General features: G+C 45.9%; 1 protein-coding gene across 5 annotated transcripts in view; it reads left to right on the top strand.

Annotated features, from left to right (window-relative positions):
• Positions 1-23,861, top strand: part of LOC138288114 (NLR family CARD domain-containing protein 3-like) — a 497,028-nt gene that overhangs the window by 157,064 nt on the left and 316,103 nt on the right. For all 5 annotated transcript variants that reach the window (XM_069229362.1, XM_069229366.1, XM_069229365.1 and 2 more), the window contains one exon: positions 3,472-3,510. In XM_069229362.1, coding sequence (XP_069085463.1) covers positions 3,472-3,510 — 39 coding nt within the window. The remainder of the gene's footprint in view (positions 1-3,471; positions 3,511-23,861) is intronic.

Genomic DNA, 23,861 nt, shown 5'->3' on the forward strand with positions numbered 1-23,861 from the left:
GCTGCCAGAAAAGAGAAGGATCTTCCTCCAGCAGTGGCTTTGCGGATGCGGGGTACGGCTGCCAGGGCTTGTCCGGTCAAGCGTAGGGTGCGCGGAGGAGTGTAGAAGGAGACGCGGTGGTTGATGAGTTTTGGTCCGAGGTTGTGCAGGGCTTTGTGTGCGTGGGTGAGGAGTCTGAAGGTGATCCTCTTGTTGACTGGGAGCCAGTGAAGTTTCTTCAGGTGTCCGGAGATGTGGTGGTGGCGGGGTATGTTCAGGATGAGTCGTGCGGCAGCGTTCTGGATTCGTTGCAGTTTCCTCTGCAGCTTGATGGTGATGCCGGCGTACAGAGTGTTACCATAGTCTAAGCGACTGGTGACGAGGGCGTGGGTGACGGTCTTCCTGGTGTCGGTGGAGATCCAGCGGAAGATCTTGCGGAGCATGCGGAGGGTGTTGAAGCATGCCGAGGTCACCGAGTTGACCTGTCTGGTCATGGAGAGGGATGAGTCCAGGATGAAGCCGAGGTTGCGTGCGTGGTCGGTGGGTTGGGGAGTGCTGCCCAGGGCGGGAGGCCACCAGGAGTCGTCCCAGGCAGTGGGTGTAGGGCCGAGGATGAGGACCTCCGTCTTCTCTGTGTTCAGTTTAAGCCGGCTGTCTAACTGTCAGTAGTTTTACTGCAAATGTTACACTGATATTATCAATATTATATTATATTATCAATAATGTTATAGAAGATGTCATGAGTAATGTAATGTCTGGGGTAATTAGCAGTGCATGGCAAGGGCGTTTCTTGAAATAACTCTAGCTGAATTTCTACGATTTGGTACATTTAAAATGTGAGCCTAACTATAATGTTCCTGTAACCTTCGTTTTTGAAAGTGAATGTCTCCGTTTTTTTAACGTAAAGTAATTTTAATGACTTTATGTTAATCCCACCACGCATGGCCTTTGGTCGTGCACAGCGTAGTTGGTGCACGGCCTGTGGCCAGTCCCCTATAACCAATGAGCCCTGTGCCACGCAGGGCCTTTGGCTGTAAGCGGTCAGGGTTAGCCGCAGGGTCTGGCCTACTGCATGACAATGAGCAGGGAAAGATGAAAACGCCGCTCACAGCAAACGGGACCAATTTTAATGCTCCCTCTTGCTCGGAGTGGAATTATGTTTGTTTATGCTTGGTTGGAGCTGTCACATCTTAGCACCCATGCTAACGTTTCCTTTGAGCTTTCAACCCATTTAAATGAATAGATGGTTTTAAATCCCTCGTAAAACTACATTCACACCAATTATCTTTAAATGGTGAGAGTCTCCAAAACAAGAAATATTGCACTGCGTGTAGTAATTCTGCACATGTCAAACTTTGGCTGTGCTGAAATTTGACTACAGAAAAGAGAGCATAAAACTGCAGCTTTAGGTAAGGAAGATTGCTAAACTACACATACGCTCCAATTATAACTAACAGAAAGATTTAAATATAAATCCAAGAAACTGTCTTCAATTAAAGGGGTCCTTTAATTCTTTTATATGCCCTTTTAATGTGCGAGGCAGACGCTTTTGACCAAAAGCAGTTCACAATACTGCGTCTGCATTCAGTGTGCTGCTGGCGTGGAGCCTGAATTGGTTAAAAGTAGCACACATGACATCAAACCAAGCTGTATCATTAGGTCTATGTCAAGATGAAGAACACTACCATGAAGTGGTATTTCAAGGCATAAAATACATATTCAGGGAGACGATGAAGAGGTAGCGCAATGTTGGAGGCCTGGCCATAGTAAAAGTGCATATAAACCACAGGTGGCTTATTTTGATACACGTTACTAAACACAGAAAAAACAATACAGATGGGAAAGGAATTGTTGCACATGAAGAATGTCACTAACAGAAGCCCAAAAGGCTTAGTGGGGCATGGAAACCGGCATTGAAAACTTGAATGTGCATGGCTTGCTCCTCAACACTTGTATATATGAAGCCGCTTGTGGCCAGAAATACAGAACGGTGCATGGGAACCAGCAGCTCTGGCTCCCATCCACCATAGGCTGTGGCCTCCTCTGCTCAATAAGGCCTCTTACACGTTTCATGGAATCCTCCTCGCCCATTAATGGCATGCGAACACCGTCAAGATCTCCAACGGCAGCTGCTGTCCTTGTTCTGCCTCAGGGCCCTTGGTTGCCGCTGCTGCAAACTTCAAGGCAGCAGCATTTACGGGAGCCTAGCACACCCTCCAACGTGAAAACAATGTGAGAGCGACATAGCCCTCTGCATTGTGACTTCCGGGGCACGTTCCGACTAACAGAACACTTGTCCCTGCCCACCATCTACGCCAGACACATAACCTTATGATGCAGCATGATTGATATTCATATACTTGGATTGTTGTCCGCAGTTATTTGTGGCGCCCCTGGCAAGTTTTGACTGCAGTGCCGTGGTGCACAGATTGAGAATCGCTGGTGTAGGCAATGCAGATGTCAGAGCTTCAGCAGAAAAAAAGTCATGGGCAGTTGTTAGGGTTCATTGACCCCCCTCCTCCTACCCTTTCTTCCTGTAGTCATTCCTAAGAAGCAGACCGCTGAAATCCAGGTATCCGGTGCCTTAATAGGGTGAGCCAAGGGATAATTTTTCAGTCCTGTTTAAAACAATTTTGCAGGTCGTGTGACGGTGGACCTGGCAGGATTTATAACAATCCATAAAATGTCCTTGAAATGTTCTTGAAAGGAGAGTAGCAAAGGTTATTTTTAGGGTCGAGCGGGCAAGTGCTCTGGCCTGTGGTAATCTCTCTGTGGGCTTTTAACCACGCCCACTCTTGCTATTCATTCTTTGTTGTGTAGGTTTTAAATGCTTCATTTTTATTGGTGCATTTTGTGAAATGTCCCTCCTTTGTGTGCTGAATTCTCTCCATGGCGATTTCACTAAAAGAACATAATTGTTGGCCACCACACTACGTCATGCTTCCTCATGTTACAGCGTGTGATGGCCCCTCCCCTGTTTTCGGTTTACATTTCATCCCAGTCACGATCCTTTCTAGGCATTCACGCAGGAAGACAATAACTCTTGCGTTCATGCTCATGGCAGCCGCGGCTCTTTGAATTGACTTGCATATGTCAGCTGTTTTACTTTTTATTTTCAATTTATGTGGCAAGAAAAGTCCAGTTAGGAATTTACAACGCTAATAGCTCTAACTCGAGCAAACGCCAGACCCATTGCATTGCAAATGCTTGTGTGTATTACCCAACAGTTTACTGAACACACATCTATAGACGTCTGACAGTTGCTGTTGCAGCTCATAGTACAATAGCACAATAGACTCACATTATAAATGAAAACCATTTACTTTTTATTTGTGAACAGTGATAGCTGATATGTGATATAGACATAGGAATATTATACAATTATAATCAAGATATTCAGCTACTGTGATTGTGACTTCAAGTAAATATATGTATTTTGGTGAGAGGCATCATTCATTGATACGTTTTAATTTGTCTTTCATTTTTCAACAGATCAAGAAGCTTTACTGGGCAGCAGTCCTTACTTATACGGTACAGTGTATTGTTTTCAATTTTTATATAACTATTTTGGCCTTAGTGAGAACTCCATTGATAAGCATGGTTATTAGTAAGAATCACCCTTAGTGAGAAATACCCTGAGGGAGAACTGCGTTTGGCAAGACTTCCATTTATGCAAACTGTGAGAAAGGTCCAACTGGTAATTATGCAAATTTGGACCAGTTTACACACTTCCTGCTTTTTGCATAAAACATTTTAATCATGCTCAAGAAGTCATGAAACATGTACCAAAAACAGACTGCCTTACAAACGAAATGAGTGATTACTTAATATCAATAGCACTAAGCCAGTAATGTACTTTGAAATCATTGTTAACAACAATGTTAACAACCTGTGGTCTGCTAGTGTTGTGCTGCACCAAAGAGAGCAAGAAGCAAAACCAGGAGCAAGACAACTTTATAACTAGGGGTAGGCGTAACTTGCGTAATTTGCAGTAGCAACGTACTCATAATTATGCAGACAGGTGTAATTGCATTAATGTGTTATTTTCAGTAATATTGTGCCAAAGAGTAATGTTGAATTACTGAAATTATTTTGGTTATGTCAGCAATATTAACATTTCATCCAGGCCTACTAAAACGCATACACTTCTGCAAAGTGCTGCAAGCAGGTGAGAAAAATAGTCCCTGACAGAAAGCAAAAGCAAATAAGACTGACTTTGAAGCCAATGAAGGGTAAGTAATGGGTGGGCTCAAAGCCACCTGTATGTAAATAACATGTCTTGCAAGAGACAGGTGAAACTGAAAAACTGACTTCAGTGTGGCGACCCCCCGTGGCAGGGTAAGACTTGAACAAAAGCTGGCTTTGGTGACAAATTTACTAGGCGAGGATGATTTATTGCTCTTCGTTTACCTCCCTCCCCCTATTTGTAGAAAGTGTTTGAGTACTTATGGTGACTCTCCATGAGGTGTTCTCACTTTTGAAACTCAAGTCTGTGAAACAAAAGCTCACCCTGTGTCTCACACAATGTTTAAAAAAAAATAAAGAACAACAGATGCAAGAATAGATGTGTATATCTTTACTTAAGACACCAGTTTGCTTCCCTTGTTTTTACCGCCCTCACTTAAGGATTGAATAAATATTCTCAGGGTGGTAAGTTAGAAATTTCAAAACATAAATGGACAGAATTGATTCTGAATGAATGTTATCAGATATCTGTTTCTTATTTTTTGAATGTATAAACAGTGCATTTCTACGAGCTCAAGAGTTCAGAATGGTTACACAAATTAGTGTGCATGATCGGTGATAAACAGGCTATACAATGACAGCAAATTACGTTAACCTACATTACAAATGCACCTATTTTTATATTACATTCTTTTTAAAATATATTTGTGTTAGTTTTGATAGTGGCATTATTCATACATCGCAATTCAGATTAAATGTTGTACCCTGTAATCAGCTACACACAATACTGCAATAAGCATTTATAGAATTTACTATGTTAAATAAGTCTCCCCAACTGGGTAGGCCAGGAAAACCCCGTTAACAAACATTGTAAATTGCCCATTCCTGCTGCATCCCAACACAAGTAAAGTTTAGGAGGGTGCAAACCAAACTCCGTTGCAAGTTTGAGTCATAGAGGGTAATTTATTCCACAGCGATGCATGGGGTCACGACGTGGGTCACTGATAGGTAATATTCTAGAGGGCAAGAGGATACTGCCATTGTGGAGAGTGGAGCGGATGGAGGCCACATGGATACATTGTAGGAACATAGGCGGTAGGTTAGCAATTTCACAGCGAGCTAACAATTTTTGGTGCATTTCATATAATCATGCAGGACCATGCCCCAGTACTATGCCAAAGGGTACTTGGCAACCCTTTCAGCTTCTACCTGCAGAGTGCCATGCTTTCCACCCCGTCCATTCAATAACCTCTTTTCTCCACTGCGAGATCAGGGGGGATAGTGGAGACTTCCACTTCATTGTTATAGCTCTATTAGACAGTAGGAGATAGAAATCTATGAATCATATTGTAGCCTTCTTATGTTTAGGTCTAGGGAACAACACCAACTAACAATGTTAGGCTGTGGTAAATTGGTGTGGTCAGTGGCCTGCCTAATATTATGCACTACTACCTGCAAAAATGATTGCAGCAATGGACACAACCAAATCTTAACACAAAATGCACCTGAGTCGGGCATTTGTAGGGATTTTGCGAGGATACTCAAGGGTTTGCAACCAACAGGAGTCCCTAAACACCTTTCCCAATGATAACTCCCATCTGTCTCTTTGTGGCACTAATACCCTGGAATGTTCGCGTTGGAAGCACCTGCCATGCCCAAGGCTGTGCAAGGTATGGAGGAGTGGAGAGTTTCTGGCTCTAGATTTGTGATGTCAAACCCTGGTCCAGTTGCAGGGTATGTTCTTTGGCCATGGGGCTTTTTCATTGGGTCCTTGTACCCTCTTGCCCTTGGGCCTTATGCACCTGGTAATAGCCAGTACATATATGTGACACCCTGGCCCTTATGGACCGATTCCAGATGACCCCCTGGCTCTCAGGGAAGGCCTCCTTTCAGAAGGATAACCTTTTGATCAAAAGACTGTTTCCCTCTGAACCTCGTGAGATTTCGGACAGCTGCCCAACCATCAAGCCTTGCTTGGCTTCATGACATCCAGAGAGAGAAGACATCGCACTCCTCGCTAGAAAGACTTGAAGTTTGTTGAATGATTCACATATTATCTGACATTGTAAAAAAACAAGGTGAGATTAGGACGAGAACTCCAGAAGTGGACTCAAACCTGATGTTAATTATTGAATGTTGTGCTAATATTGTATTTGCAGTTGTATACACACAATACCAGGGAGAATAAAGGTGACGTAACTGAGGCAAATCTTACTTAAGGGGACAGGATTAAAGTAATTGGCCAGGTAATATGGGAATATGTCTCAAGGCAAACTATCTCTTCCTAACCCTTCTTCCCCTAGCGATGAATCTCCTTCACATAGTCAAACACACCTGTGTGTTGAAAATCACTTCTTGGGCGTGGACTCTCTCACAGAGGCGTAGAATTCAGGTGAGTGGATTTGACTTAATGTGATGTTCCAGTGCAGGAGCTGCACACTTAATGGTGAAGCTTTTAGGACGTTAACCTTCTGTCTGTTAGTGCATCCTATCTTATAGGGATGTCCTAGAGCAGAAGAACTGGAGCCTGCAGGCTTGACCTTATTGCACGAGGAAGCCACATTTCAGGCAGGTCTTGTACAACAGAAGGGAATGATGTCCAGAATACAGGACCGAAAAGAATAAGGTTCTTTGCAAGGTGCCATCACGAATTTGAGTATTTGATAGGCCTGTCTTCCCTTGATGGTGTCCTGCCAGTCAATAAGCAAGCCACTGGAGGTGTTCTGCAAGGTAATAAAGGAAGAAATCAGGTGCTCCCATGCCTCCCTTGTTGGCAGTAGTTTCAGTTTATGTAGCAAAACTCTATTTCACACCTGGCCCCACATCAGATCCCAAAATAAGGTATCTAGTTCCTGGAACGGCCCAGGGGGATCTTTGACAGGGAGGTTCACAAAATAATACAAAAGGCAAGGGAGCATCACCATCATTGACAGAGCTACTCATTTGGCCATCAACAGTGGGAGGGAGATCCAAAACTGAATCAGCAAATAAAGTGATTCCCCCAGCCCTACTTAAGTTTCCTTAAGAATGCCCATTTGCTCATGATACAGTTGGATACCAAGGTGTACAAAGGTATTAGCGGCCAAGGTCAGTCGTCCCGTCCTAGATAAATCTCTCCCTCCAGCATAGATTTCTGTTAGGGGAATATCTGGAATTTATTATATTTGACCTGTAGCTCAGAGAGTATTTAGAGTTTTTGCGATGTTTCAGCAATGGGAGACAAATCTACTCAGAGATCCCTTACATAGATGAGCACATCATACACCTATAGGGAGATGGCCTGTGCCTGGCCCCAAAACTGTATGCTGCATTCCTGCCCTAAATGACTGATCTTGTGAGCAAATGCTTTGACTGCAAGTGAATATGGGGGAGGTGGGCTGCCCTGTCTTTGTATCTCGAAGTGTTGGATAGGAGTCAGAAATATAATCTCCAGTTTTAACTCTTGATGTAGGGCTGGTATATCCATCCCATTATTTGCGGGCTGAATCTAAAAAGTTGGAGTACTCAAAACATAAAGACCTAATTCAAGGTATCAAATGCTTGTTCCAGATCAAGCAAGATAAAGACAGATTGGTGCCAATCTCCTGAGGCCTCGCCCATAAGTGTGTACAATTGGCTGATATTTAGGAAGGTATTACACCTAGGGATAAATTCATTTTTGTCTGGATGGACCTAGTCTGGCAGCAGGGAATGGATACTTTCGGCAATAATTTTGCTCTAATTTTATATTCTGGGGATAGAAGAGAGATTGGAGGAGAATAAGCAAGAAGGGTTTCTACGTGTTGTGTTATTGGTATGAACATCACTTCCACTGTGGATGAGGGTAGGGTGCAAAGGTGTCTAGCTACTGTGTATCGGCCATTAGAGCTAGGGACGCCATTGAACGCAAAGGTTGCAGAGAACTCAAATGGGAGGCCTTCCACCCCCGGTGTCCATCCCTTGGGAATTGAGCAAATCACTTTCCTTTTTTCTTAGTCTATGATTGGAGATTCAAGGGGATCCCAGGAAAACTCAGGTACTCGCGGCAGGTCAATGCTTGAGACATAGGCGGTCATTCTGACCCTGGCGGTCAAAGACCGCCAGGGCGGAGGACCGCGGGAGCACCGCCGACAGGCCGGCGGTGCTCCAATGGGGATTCCGACCGCGGCGGTAAAGCCGCGGTCGGACCGGCACCACTGGCGGGCTCCCGCCAGTGTACCGCTGCCCCATTGAATCCTCCACGGCGGCGCAGCTTGCTGCACCGCCGCGGGGATTCCGACCCCCCCTACCGCCATCCAGATCCCGGCGGTCCGACCGCCGGGATCCGAATGGTGGTAGAGGGGGTCGCGGGGCCCCTGGGGGCCCCTGCAGTGCCCATGCCACTGGCATGGGCATTGCAGGGGCCCCCGTAAGAGGGCCCCTACATGTATTTCACTGTCTGCTGCGCAGACAGTGAAATACGCGACGGGTGCAACTGCACCCGTCGCACAGCTTCCACTCCGCCGGCTCGATTCCGAGCCGGCTTCATCGTGGAAGCCTCTTTCCCGCTGGGCTGGCGGGCGGTCTGAAGGCGACCGCCCGCCAGCCCAGCGGGAAAGTCAGAATTACCGCCGCGGTCTTTCGACCGCGGAACGGTAACCTGACGGCGGGACTTTGGCGGGCGGCCTCCGCCGCCCGCCAAGGTCAGAATGAGGGCCTTAGTCTTTGCACCCCCAGCTAATAGGGCCGAATCAAGGGGTAGGCCAAATAATGTGGAAGAATGTGCCCCTCTTCCAGCATCCTCGGAGGTAGAGATCCAATGGGTTGTATGAGCGCATCTGGCCTTATTTGGTCTTTTATAATTTATTCATAAGGGGATACGTTAGAGGTTCGATATATCCTTTGACCGCACTTAGAGGAATCTAATCATCATCACCTTTTTCAATTTATTCTCTAACCAAATCTTGTGACAACAATGTATACAACAATCAATTAGTCAGAAATCTTGCATCAGTAAACTTCACGTACCATGACCCATATGGCCATGAATAAACACAGCTTTTAGTAAAATTTAGAAAGTTTATTCCCCTATATTAACAATGCTAACATCGTGTATAGTAATCTCAATACCAAATGATCAACATATATGAATAACACTAACTGACCACATTTTCTAACAAATCTCAATTTACTAATGCATTTACAATTAAGCATTCAAAAGTCACATTACTAATTAATAGCAACAGTAGCTGAGCAATAGAAATGACATACATCTGATTTCAGTAGGTGAATAAAATCAACTCTTAGTTAATAACATTTGTCAACATCTGGATTACTAACTACCCTCCAATTAGAATACCATGTTTGGACTTCATGCAAAAGTAATTTAGTCAAAAGTTAAATTGTAAAACATCTAACTAGGGATCTATCAAAATAGCGGTTGGCACCTAGAAAGCAAAGAACAAAAACCTACTGCAAAGTCCATAACATTTTGATATACCTCTCCTCAATGGATCGGCAAGTTGCGATTCTCTTCGTCAGTTTGACATCCATCTGGTCAGCTTCAGCAACAGGACAGTGAAAAAGAATGGCTCAGACATGGTGGGCTATAAGCTACCTAAACCATTTAAGAAGCAATTTCTAAGGAATCTCCCCACATCATCATTGGTCAGGAAATCGTACATTTACAGTTGGCCCAATAAAAACTAAAATCCAAATCTAAGATATTAGTTATATAACTGTCCTCCACACATCGATGATTGGCTCCTCTTCTCCTGTTTCCATTGTCAGGCTGGTCAGGTAACTCTTTTGTTGCAACCAATCCATACTCCAGTCAGTACATCCATTGTTGGTTCCTGACGACATCACTGTCTCACGCATCAAGATTACTTCGTTGCATTTTCTAGTACAGCATGGTTCTACAAGCAGAAAATTAAAGACATCTACAAATTGTTTGGTGAGCACAGCACGAACAATGAAAGCTTTTATTTCTGTAGTCTTACACTACATTTTCCGCCCATTTATTAAACATTGCAGCTTGACATGAGGTTTTGCAAACTAGGCCCAAACCTCACCATCTTATGGCCTACAGTTATTAAAGCAAATACATAACATGAAATTATTAATATGATATACTAATACATTTTTCTGTACATGTGCACAATAACTATGCATTCACTAAAAGCATTACGTATTTTCATGGCGTGCACTCATGTGGGCACATTTTCCAAGTCATACATTATTTTCTATGTTAGCCTACAGTATTTCCATGCAAATTCTTAACCATTAATAAATGCAAATCATTAGTGATTGATTCAGCTTTCACAGTCCCTCCTTCCTGTGGTGACTAAATGTCATTACACCTTACATCATCCTATACAAATTTTTCGTTTACCTAAAATTTGGATTCGCTTTAACTTTTAATTCTTCTTCCCCTTTTCCAATTTTCTCTAAAGTATTTTCCTATTTTAATTTCGGAGCTGCTATTAGTCAAATTGTTAATAAAGATTTTAATTTTCTTATCCTTATCTGGAATGAAAGCACAACAATGTTGCGGTTGTACCAATTTACATACGCCGCCCTCCTATGCTAAAAGGATGTCTAACGCAAGGCAGTTCTGAAGAGTCATAGATCTTACCGCAGCCATTTCTGCATTCATTAGGATCATGGCTCCTGAACAACTAGTCAGTATGTTATCCACAATAGTAGACAACTTTTGAATTTTCACTGAATTGAGAATAACCCCCACTGAGGGAATCATTGCTCCAAATATATCTCCAACTATGCCAGAATAAGATTCTCTCTTTGGTCTAGCATTATGTAACCCTTTCAGGTTCTCAAGTTGATAAATCTTTGGGAAAAGTATCCCCAAGTAACATGTGCCATGCCATCCTCTTGGAAGACGGTAATAAGCATTTGATCCACTGATGTAATAAACTCCTGGAATCGCTGGGTCTTGTCGTTTAACATAAAAGTAAATTTACTCTGGAAAAGGAGTACATGGTTACATTCACTACATGTGTCCGTTCTAGGTTTAGGCTTATATACACAAAGTTTCTCTATGTGTTGTGCCTCCAAAGTTAATTTCCCCTGTGTTTTGATTTCACCAAATGAATAGTCACTTCTAAACGTTCTCTATGCCCTTTTCTAACTTCTCCTTCAGTGCCTTCCTCCTGACATCAGTCTAATCTAAAAAGATATTTTCTATTTGTGTAAGCAAGCATGTCAAAATGTTCCTGTGTGCGTAAGCTGTCACAAATGTTAATGTAGGTTCAAACAATCCTTTCACTAATTCTATACTATTTTCTTTAGCCACTCTACTCATGTATTTAACTATAGGAACAAATGAAAACACTACATCATGATTTTAATAGAAATACTGAATATAATACTGATTATAGAATGTTGTTAGTAAAAGACTGCAACCAATCCCATATGTTAATGGCAAGCTATGATAGGTAAGCCCTTCCTCTACTGATGAAGGACTTTGCAGACAAACATTACATTCTCTCGCATTCATCGTCTCAACGTACTCATCCAATAAGCGATAGAAGCCATTAGAAGAAATATCTCCCTGTGCCTTATTTGCATGTAAATATAGCTCATCCCTCTTAAACTTCTCTAATTCTGTAAGTGCAGTAGTCGTCTCTAAAGCAGAAGCATTATTAGCCGCAGTTTTCTCAATAAGACTCATACTCAATCAATATCAAGCATACTATCAAACCCACAGTTGCTAAGCCAATACCTACTCTTTCTAGTCTGCTTGTTAGGGTTACTCATGGTCTTTAAAGAATAAGAAAGTAGAAAGAAACAAAAATATAGCTATGTATCAAAATCTTCTTATGCAGATATTTACAGCTTTCAGTCTCTCTTCCAGGACTTTTGTCAAAAATAAGTAACTTGTCAAAATAGGCAAATGTTGTCACAAATCTGTTTAGCAGCATCTCAAATCAGTTTATTTAAATGTCTCTTCCTGTTAATTTCAATTTTGTTTCACCTTTCTCAGTTTCATAACTCAATAAAGTTCAGTTCATTGATCTCCTTCAAATACCAAAATATTGACCTGGAATTTCACAATCAAAACAAAAAGACACAACTTCACTCTGCCATTCACTTGTTGTTGCATACGCCCATTCAGCACCTACGTACCATCTGCTTGCAATTTGCTCTCCACTCAAATCTTCTATTCTTGTTGTGTCTATTTCTTCTTCTGTTGTCAACACTGTAATTGATTATTTTCTCTTGGCTTGTGATTTCGGCCACTTATCTCCTTTCAGTACACCCTTGGTCAATGCTCTTTTCAGTGTTGGAGTTTAAACTGCTTCTAGTTCTGCAGGATTTCGACTTGATGTACCTGCGACTTCCGTCGGAGGAGTCAGATTGTTTCGACTTTGATCTGCCTCAACTTCTCCCAACTCAGGGTCTGTGGCTTGCTGTGTTTGTCCTTAAAGACCATCTGCTTCTGGGAGAGCCCTCCCCTGACTAGACGCTCCTGTTGTCTCACATGAGGTTGGTTCGCTGTTACCCTACTGTATGTCTTCCACTTCATCTCTCACAGGAGTTCCTGACCCACCTTCGGTCTGCTCAGATTCAGTCTCTGATTCTACAGCTTCCTGCTCTTTTTCTGGAGACTGTCCAGAAGTTGTTGGTACTCTCAGCAACTCGTCTTCATTGTCGAGAGGACTGGGTACTTTCCGAGTATGGCTGGCTTGAATCCAGTTTGGGACTCCTGCACACTTCACAGCTGTAGTAGTAACCAGTACTACTTGATACAGGCCTTTCCACCAAGGCTCCAAGCAAGTCTTCCTCATGTGTTTTCTGATCACAACCCAATCTCCAGTTCTCAGGTTGTGGCTTTGATCCTGGGATGGTTGCACAGTGGTGGCTTCCACCTGGTGAGAGAAAGAGCGAACCATATCAACCAGGCCCTTGCAGTAGTCCAACACCATATCATCTGTTATATTCACAAGAGCATTCACAGGAACTGCCAGCAATCTCATTGCTCTGCCCATGAGGATTTCATGCGGCGACAATCCAGTCTCCCTGTCGGGTGTGTTTCTCATACTCATCAGAACTAGCAGGTAGTGCGTCTAGCTATTTCAGATTCGTTGACGCACACATCTTTGCAAGTCTTGACTTCAAGGTACCATTCATTTGCTCACCAAGTCCTGAAGCTTCAGGGCGGTAGCTACAATGCAACTTCCGCTCAATGTTTAAAGCTGAATATAGTAATTTAATTACTTCATTGTTGAGGTGACTTCCTCTGTCTCATTCTAAAGAGACCGGAAACCCAAAACGAGGTATCAGTTCCCTAAGCAGTAGTTTCGCTACAGTAAGACTATAATTTCTTCATGTGGGGTAAGCCTCAGTCCAGTGACTAAAAATGCACAAAATCACAGCACATATCAAAATCCTCCACACACAGGCATCTCAATAAAATCCATCTGCATCCTGCTAAACGGACCTCCCGCTCTTCCAACGTGGCTCATATTGACCACATTCCTCTTTCCCACGTTCATCTGCTGACAGATGATGAAATGGTGGCAAACTGCTTTGGCAACCTGTCTAAACTTTGGATTGAACCCCTACTGTGAAGGTGTGAATCATGGCATCCCTCCCAACATGTGCTTGACCACGGTAATATCTAGCCATTTGAGTCAACAAATTATTTGGTAAAACCCCTTGTCCCTCCCCAGACACCCAAACATCGTCTTCTCGCTGAACACATTTCAGTTTTACCCATATTTTCTTTTCCTCCTTGTCAACATTATCCTGAAGCGCTTTCCGTTCTTCCCAAGTATCAATCACATTTAGAGCATAACTGGTACATATTTCTTCCTTCGGTAACACTTCCCATTTGTCCTTGAAGGATATACAATTCAGGGCGCAAAACCTTGTGTCTTGACCTGCATATCTATTTCATATTGATACAAAATCTTGTGATTTCATATGTGCACTGCATTTCACTACAGCAGTCTTTTCAGGCATTTGTAAAGCTTCTAAGAAATCATGTATTCTTTCACCATTTCTAACTGGCGAACCAGAAGAGGTCAGGAAACCTCTCTGTGAACACAGCTGATCAAAGTCATGAATTATCCCAAATCCATACTGACTATCAGTATAAATGGTAACTTTAAGCTGTGCAGAAACATGACATGCTCTAGTATGAGCCACTAATTCAGCCACCTGTGCAGAATACACTCCTCGAAGCCAGGACGCTTCGAGTATGCCAGAAATTGTGCACACAGTATATTCGGCTCTCAATATTCCCATATTATCTCTGAAACAGGAACCATCAACAAAAATGATTTGGTCATTTTCCTCCAATTGAGTATCCTTTATGTCAGGTCTCTGTTTTTGTACATAAATCAGTTACTTCCAGGCATTGTTCAACCTCCTTCAATTTGTCTATTGCAACATTTTCTATTGGAAGCAAAATTGCTGGGTCAAGCACTATACGCTTTTCAGAGTAATGTTTGGAGAACCTAAAATTACAGTTTCGTATCTGGCCAGTATAGCATTGGTTAGATATAGGTCTTGGTTCGGGTAAGCAAAACTTCAATGGAGTGAGGGACCATAACAGTTAAAGAATGTCCCACCACAATGCTGTCCCTCTCAGTGAGGCTCATTCCAACCGCTGCTACTGTGCACAAACAGCCAGGTAGTGCTGCTGCAACTGGGTCGAAAGTAGCTGAAAAATAAGATACTGGATGGTTTACGCCACCATGGACTGGAGTCAAAACAGACAAAGAACATGCATAACGCTCATGACAAAACAACATGAAGGGTTTTGCGTAATCAGCCATTCCCAAAGCCGGCGCTTTGCACAGACTTTCTCTCAGTTCAGTAAAGGCTTTCATACAGGCTTGGTCTAAAACTAAGGGATCTGTAACTTCTTTGTGAGTCAGCTTCTGTAATGACTTTGAAATGATTAAAAAGTTGGGAATCCACTGACGACAGTAGCTCACCATTCCCAGAAACAATCTGACATCTTGCTGTGTAACAGGGGGATTCATCTGTAATATAGCTTTAATCACCTCCCTGGAAATTGCTCTAGCTCCTTTTTCAATTTGGTGTCCCAAATACTTCACTTCTCTCTGACAATACTGTAATTTTGCTGGGGACACTTTACGTCCATTTTTCCCTAAATGATTTAACAAGGTAATAGTATCATACTTACATGCCTCACTTGTCTTTGAAACAACCAATAAATCATCAATGTACTGTACCAAAGTCGATTGGAAAGGCAATTCCAATGACTCCCTATTCTTCTTCAATATCTGATTGAAAATGGACGGTGACTCTGAAAATCCTCTGGGAATTCTGCATCAACAATAGACTCTGTCCATGAATTTAAAACAGAAAAGGAACTGTGTATACTCATGAAGAGATACAGAAAAGAATGCTTGTGACAGGTCCACTACAGTGAACCATTCAGCACCGCATGGGATCTGAAACAATATCACTGCTGGATTTGGCATCATGGGACAACATTTAATCACAATATCATTTACTTTCCTGAAATCCTGAACAATTAAAAATTTCCCTCAAGGCTTTTGCAAACCAATTATTGGTGAGTTCCATGGGCTGCTCAGTACCTCTTTTAGAACACCTTGGTTTTCAAATTCTGCAATTATAGGTGCAATCCTTTCAATAGTGTCCTGTGTCATGTGGTGTTGGGGAGTCTGGGGAAAAATTGCATTTGGCGTGACTGGGATCTTAACTGGCTCAACCCCTTTGATTAGACCAATGTATTTTCCTGTAAAATCCCACACTTTCATTTTAACTGTTCCCTGTAAGTCAGAGGGAAAAATTTTTATAGTAAAAACTGGAAAGAAACTGATCAAAGTTTACTCCTCATTCACGGAGTCACAATCTATTCCTGTAGGCAAGTCATCTTCATCATCACTGTTTGTCTGGATGGCAGTGCCATCATTCAACAAGTAATTGAACATTTTGTTTTACATAGCAAGTCTCTTCCAAGTAAGGAAACTGGACTTGAGTCACAAACCACAAATTTGTGTAATCCTTTAAAGGTTCAGTGATCGGGTTTGTCAAATACTGATTTGCAACTCCTGCGATCTGTACTTTTTTCCCTGAAAGAGGCAAGTTTGGAACTTCTGCAGTTCTTACTATAGAGCGTGTAGCTCCTGTGTCAACTAAGAACGAGATTTTGTGACCCATCACTTTTCTCTTCACGTGTAGACCCTTCTGATCTACTGCTAATAAAGCTGCTAACATGCATTTCTCCCCATCTTAACTCTAACTCACCCAGTCATCATTTGCTTCATCCTCACTGTGTAGTCGGTATTGGTGTACTGTGTTTTTTTACTCTAGTTAAGCCTTTGACCTGTGACCTGCTGAGGAAGCATCACCTGCTGCTGCTCCATTGGGGTTTGAGGTATCGGAATTTGTTGCCTAGTACCATTTGGACTTGGGGTTGCATTGGCTGCGACTGGGACATCTGCAAATGTGGCATTTGCATCTGCTGCATTGGCTGAAATCTGGTTCACATTATTTTAGACATTTGGATTTTGACCTCTCATTCTTGGTCCTCTCATATTTGGAAAATAATTGATTTCATTTGTCTGCTGAACAACACTTTCCTGACTTAACATCGAACACTCAGGCCCTCATTATGACCCTGGCGGTGGGTGATAAAGTGGCGGTAATACCGCCAACAGGCTGGCGATAATCACCACCAAATTATGACCATGGCGGTGATACCCCTAATAGACAGCCAATGTACCACACCAACCACCAGGGCGGAAACAACAGCCAGCACGGTGGTAGCCGCCAACAGCCAGGCGGAATTCAAAGTACTGCCCACCATATTAAGACACACAAATCCACCACCTTTTCCGGGGCGGTACCAACACCTACAAAAGCCTGGCGGAAACAGAGCTCAAAAGTGAAAGGACTCATCATTGGAGACATAGGGAGGAACCCGAACTGCAAGTCTTCCAGATGATCTTCTACGTTATGCTCCACCTGGAACACCAACGCTGCCGACGACGGTGAGTAAAGACACCTAGCACACGAGGGAGGGAGGGAGGAAAATGAGAGTGACACACACACACACAAAACACACACAAACACACCATACACACAACCAACTGCACCACAAAAACAATTTGACCCCGAAAAATGGCAGAATAATGCAAGGACAACAGGAATTGACTAAAGCGATTGTAATCAGATCAACAACAAAATTAATTATGTGATTTGGTAATGAAACAGATATGTACACATGTACAAAAAAGGGACACTGCGCAGTCCAAAGTTCAAAGAGCCCACATGGCTATAGGGCAAAACTCGAATCCTGAGTATATCCGGATAGAACACTACAGGAGCATCAGTTTGCAAATAGGCAGGCACCTCAGGGGGAGGGAGGGCACCTCAGCCGGATGCGGGAGCAAGCCTACTGGTTCTGGAGGAGGCAACATGCCCTGTGCATTGTCCTGGGGAGTGCAAGGCCACAGTCTCTGGAGTGGGTGTCTTCCCCACTGGTTCTGGAGGGAGCTCCATGCTCATTGCTCTGTCCTGGGGAGTGCAAGGCAACAGTCTCTGGAGTGGGTGTTTTCTCCACTGGTTCTTTAGGGGGCAACATGCCCTGTTCATTGTCCCAGGAAGTGCAAGGCCACAGTCTCTGGAGTGGGTGTCTTTACCCACTGGTTCTGGAGGGGGCAACATGTCCAGTGCATTGTCCTGGGGAGTGCAAGACCACAGTCTCTGGAGTGGGTGTCTTCCCCAATGGTTCTGGAGGGGGCAACATGCCCAGGTCTCTGTCCTGGGGAGTGGAAGGCCACAGTCTATTGAGTAGGTGACAAGCCCACTGGTTCTGGAGGGGACAGCCCGCACAGTAGCCCCTGGAGGGTGGGCTACATGGCGTTCGCCGGCGGTGATGGCTGCATGGTGGTGGTGGTTGAGGGTGGCGCCTAGGCAGCCCCTGCACTCACTGAGTGCTGCATGCTGGTGTTGTTTGGGGGAGGCTCCTGGGCAGGACCTGCACTCACTTGTGGCTGTATGCTGGTGTTGTTTGGGGAGCCCCTGCACTCACTGATGGCTGCACATCCACATCTGGCGGTGGGGGCCCGTGACACCTGGAGGTGGTGGTGGCAGTGTTAGCCTGACAGCTTCTGCTGGCGTAGAGTGCCTCTTCTCCTCCTGTTCATGGGTCGGGGACCTCTTTCCCTTCCTTGCAGGGGCGGATGGACTCTTCCCCTCTCTGCCTGGTGGTGCAGGCTCCTTCCTCACAGATGGTGCAGGCTCCTTCCTCTTCTTCGCAGCTGGTGCAGGTCCCTTCCCCTTCCTCACTGCTAGTGCAGGACTCGTCCCTTTCATCCCTGGAGGTGCTGGCTCCTTCCCCTTCAGTGTCATAGGTCTGGTATCCTTACCACCACAAGTAGGTGGTGTGCTACCATGGCCCCGTGGACTGTTTGGCTGAGGTGCTGGGCTGTGTCCTTGGTGCCCTGCCCATACGTGCAGGACGGGGGAGGGCTAGGAAAGAGGTCAAGTTGGGCAAGGAAAAGCCTTTTAGGGACGTTGGGGCGGGAGGAGGGAGGAATAATGGGAGAGGAGGATGAGGGAGTGGGTGTCGGAGGTGTATGTCTGCTGGTTTTGTGTGCAGCTGCATGGGCTGTATGCTGATGTGAGGTGGATGGCTGTTGGGTGTCTGAATGCTTGCGTTTGTGTCCTTTAGGAGGGGGGCGGGGACAGACACAGTGGGAAAGGACACAGGGGACGCGTGCATGAATGTTTTGGAGGTGTCTGCCAGTGAGGTGTGTGTTCTGCTTGGTGTGGTGATGCTGGTAGCGGATGTTGATGTAGTGCATGCAGGTGTGAGTGTGGTCGTAACCAGGGGGGAGGTTATTGGAGGAGGGGGAGACAGTGGTGTCATGTCTGCAATGAGATGTTGCTTGTGTGAGTGCCTGTGGGATGAAGTGTGGTGCTTGTGTTTGCCTCTGACACCCTTGGGTGTTGCCTTGTGTGCATGCACGCCTGTTTGTGTGCTTGGGATGGGTTGGGGTTGAGGAGAATGGGACTGGGAAGTGGGAGTTGGAGGGGGGTATGGTTGAAACAGGGACAATGGCTGCCATCAGGGAGGAGGCCAGAGCCTGAATCAATCTATGTTGGGCCATGAATGCCCTCCAGTAATGCATTGCTGCATCGCGGATGCCAGCCCCTGTGGCTCCTGCTGACTACCCTACAGAGATGGATCTCAGGAGGTCAATAGCCTTCGCACTCAGGGCAGCACAGCTCACTAGGGCAGGGCCTGAGGTGTCTGGGGCGAAGGAGATGCCCACCCTCCTGGGTGAGCGGGCACGGACAACTCGCTTAGGGGCTACTGGGAAGGTGGTTCTGGTACGGGTGGCGGCTGTACCTGCAGCTGGGGTGGTCACAGAGGTGTCTGCCACCACCAGGAAGCTCCCATCGCAGGAGATATCAGAGTCTGTGTTGTCCCCTACAGTCTCTGGCGTGGTGCTCCCCTCACCCTCCGTCCCACTGGTTCCCCTGGCGTCGGTGGACTCTTCCTCCAGGGTCCTGTGGGATGCAGCTCCCTCTGTCGCCGATGCCTTTGCTCCTCCGCCAGATGATGCTAATGCACACAAGGACATGATGACAAAACAAGAAAAGGGGGGAGAGAGACAAAGGATACACTGGGTCAATGACTCCCCCAACACCACTGTTGGCGTACACAGCACCCTCACACACAGGGAACAAGCCTTCGCACTATGCATTTCACTACCAGTGATATTGCTAGCCACCAAAGCATGAGAAGCAGCACACACCGCCAACTGCAGCACATCTGGGACCCACACAGCCCTATCCAGAGGTGAATACTAACAAGCTAGGTTACCTGTATTTGCCAGGCAACCCTTACCCTTCAGAGGACCTATGCTGCTATGTCTGGCCTCGCCTTAGAGGCACCCACTAACACACAACCACAACCCGGATACCGCCCCACCAGCCATAAGTTGTAATGATACCCACTGTACTGAACCCCTTGTGGCTGCTGTGATACCCTCAAGCGCCCATCCAGCTCAGGGTAAGCCACCACCAGTATGCGGGCCATCAGGGGGTCAGGGTTCAGCGGGCACCCCTTCTTCGTTGGGAGGCCATCCTCAGCTGGGCCTCCGCGGTCTTCTATGCCCAGTGTCTCAGGTCCTCCCACCGTTTCTGACAGCGGGTGCTCTGCCTGACATAGACCCTCCCATAGGGTTCGCATATCCTTGGAGATGGCACGCCATAATCCCTTCTTTTGATGGGTGCTGACCTCCTGAAGCAATACAGACAGGAAGACACTGTTGAACAAACAGTCCAGCCTGTTACACTAATGGCCCACCATACCAGTTTCCATCACCATTGGCACACACATAGCCCAGCACACAACATGTACACCGCCAACAGACAATCCCCCCCCACCCTTACACAATGCCTTCACACACACATCCATGCATTCATGCCACATGAATTGTGCCCCGAGTGTACTCACCTATTGGTCTGGAGGCCCATAGAGCAGTCTGTACTGGGGTAGGACCCCATCCACCAGTCGCACCAACTCCTCAGAAGTGAAGGCTGGGGCCGTTTCCCCAGTCATACTGGCCATGGTAGGTTCCAGGCACAGGTCACAGCAGCACATGCAGTGTAGGTCTTCTTCTGTGAAAGGTAAAGAAACGAGTGATGAATCAGATAGACAATGGCGGTCACGTCCGCTGCGGTGTATACCGTCACTGACGGCGTACATCCCTATTGGCCACTGTTACCCATAGGGCCCAATAATATCCAATGAAGAATTGCACGGCGGTTCGCAACCGCCTCCCACGACGGCGCACACGTCAGCGGATTTACCTCACTTCCACCTATCCCTCCACACAGGATAGGCAGACGCCATTTCAGAGGGGGAAACAGGCCTAACAATACTTGCTGCGTCACAGGATAAAAGGCACATACTTTTCAATTCCACTGTCCCATCACATGAATGCACTATGTATACTGAGGTTGGGGTTTCATTGTTCAAATTGTGACAGCCTAGTCACTCTTGTGTGCCTTAGATACCTACTGCTGCAGATGAATAGGAGATGGAGACATATCCCTGTGTACAGACCCCTGGTGGACTTTGCTACACTGGAGGACAGACACATAATACTCACCTATAAACTGGACAGGGCCACAATCACAGAGCTGTGTGTCCGGTTGGAACCTGACCTGATATCACCTATCCGTCATCCCACTGGGATCCCCCCTCTTGTAGAAGTTCTATCAGTGCTCCATTTCCTGGCAACTGTTTCCTTCCAAGTGACAGTGGGCTTGGCAGCAGGAATGTCACAGCCAATGTTCTCAGTAGTGCTGGTAAGGGTATTGTCCGCCCTGATAAAACAAATGTGCGGCTACATAGCTTTCCCCCAGGCTGAAGATTTGGGCACTGTGAAGGCCGGGTTTTATGCAATGGGACATATCCCCAACATAATTAGGGCGATTGACGGTACACATATTGTGTTTGTCCCCCCCCCCGGCAGAATAAACAGGTGTACAGGAATTGTAAGAGTTTCCACTCCATGAATGTGCAGATGGTGTGCCTGGTGGACCAGTACATCTCCCATGTCAATGCTAAGTATCCTGGGTCGGTGCATGATGCATTTGCATTTTATCAGCATCCCAAATGTGATGGCTCAACTACAGAGGCACAGGGTGTGGCTTATAGGTGAGCCTTGGTCCCACACAGTGTATGTTGGTGTATGCCTATGCTGTTGGCCAAATAGGACAATGTGTGGCTAAATGTTGTCCCTCAATATTTGCAGGTGACTCTGGTTACCCAAACCTATTGTGGCTTCTGACCCCTGTGAGGAATGCCAGGACAAGGGCTGAGGAACTTTATAATGAGGCACATGGGTGAACCAGAAGGAAAATTGAGAGAACCTTTGGCCTCCTGAAGGCCAGGTTCAAGTGCCTCCATATGACAGGTGGATCCTTGTGCCACTCACCCGATTGGGTCTGCCAGATACTAGTAGCATCCTGCATGTTGCACAACCTGGCCCTCAGATGCCATGTACTTTTTCTGGAGGAGGAGGAGACTGGAGTTGCCCCTGTGGCAGCAGTGGACCCTGAGGATAGTGAGGATGAGGAGGCAGAGGATGAGGATGTGGACAACAGAACATTAGTGATCCATCAGTACTTCCAATGACACAAAGGTTAGACAGTAAATGTCACATTTCCATGACAATTGTATTCTGTGTGGCATTGGCATACTGGCATTACCCACTTGTTTCCTCTACTTACTGTTACCTATGTATTGTCATTTTACAGATGTTGGTGATATTACAACAATGCCGTGATGTGATAACAACAACCAGAAACAGGTCATTCATTCTGTGCTCTCACTATGTACAGGTTATTTGCAATGTAAGTAGCTGTTTCAATCAATACAAATTTTCAAACATGAAATACTAGCAGTCGAAGTTTGGCCAAGGGTGTTTATTGCAGTGCTAAGAAATAGACGGTAAAGTGCAGTGGGGTGATGATGGAGGAAAGTCCTGGGTATTGTTCCAATCTGTTTGTAGCACAGGTGCAGTGTCCTAGGGGAGCCATAGCAGTTCACAGTGGACAAGGTGACAGTGTGTGACACAAGGGGGACAATCAGGAGAGTCTCATTCCCTGCAGTGATCTTGGCAAGTGTCTCTGGCTTCTGTCTGGGTCGCAGGGAACGTTTGCGGGGTAGTTCACCTTCTGCAGGGGGGGGTGCTTGTGGCCTCTGGGTCCTGTGGCGGGGCCTCCTGCCCACTAGCGGCAGCGGAAGCGGAAGGCTGGTTGATGGACTGGCTAGTGGTAGGGGCCCACTGGTGTGCTGATGCCTCCCTTATGATGTTGGCCATGTCTGCCAGCACACCTGCTATGAAGATCAGGGTGTTGTTGATGGCCCGCAAGTCCTCCCTGATCCCCTGATACTGTCCCTCCTGCAGCTGCCTGTTCTCCTGCACGTTGTCAAGGATCTGGCCCATCATGTCCTGGGAATGTTGGCAGGCTCCCAGGATCTCGGAGAGTGCCTCCTGGAGAGTCGGTTCACTGGGCCTGTCCTCCCCCTCGCACACAGCAGTCCTCCCAGTGTCCTTGTGGGCCTGTGCCTCTGTCCCCTGAATGGTGTGCCCACTGCCACTGACCCCAGGTCCCTGATTGTCTTGTGGGCGAGGTGTGGCCTGGGGTCCCTGTACAGGTGGGCACACTGCTGATTGACGTGTCCTGGAGACAGAGGTGTGGGTACGCTGGGTGCGTGCTGTGGTGTTGGATCCTGATGGGGGAGGCTCTGTGGTGATCTGTGAGTGGACTTGGGTGATTGATTGTCCAGTGGTCCCTGATGGGCCAGGTAGGTCCTCCAGATCCTGACGTCCAGAGTTACTGTCATCACTGGGGGCCTCTTCTGTTGGGGGACTGGATAGTGATGGCACCTCCTCTCCACTGGCATTGGATGGGGTACCTGTGGGGATGTAAATGATGTATTTTGCTTCAAGTGTCTGACGTTTGTAGTTCCCTAGCTTCCCCTCTATGATTGGTGTCATCCTGCCAGCTTTTGCTTGTGTATGGTGATGTATTGTGGGTATGTTAGTTTCCCTATGCTGTGCATGCTTTAGTGATGGTTATATGACGGAACACCGACTTCCGAAACAACGAGTGCCTTAACAACGAGGTCGGAACACCGACCTCGTTGTTACTACTAATGCCTTTACCACGAATGCCTTAACAAT

Source organism: Pleurodeles waltl, chromosome 4_1 (genome assembly GCF_031143425.1).
Source record: "Pleurodeles waltl isolate 20211129_DDA chromosome 4_1, aPleWal1.hap1.20221129, whole genome shotgun sequence".
NCBI lineage: Eukaryota > Metazoa > Chordata > Amphibia > Caudata > Salamandridae > Pleurodeles > Pleurodeles waltl.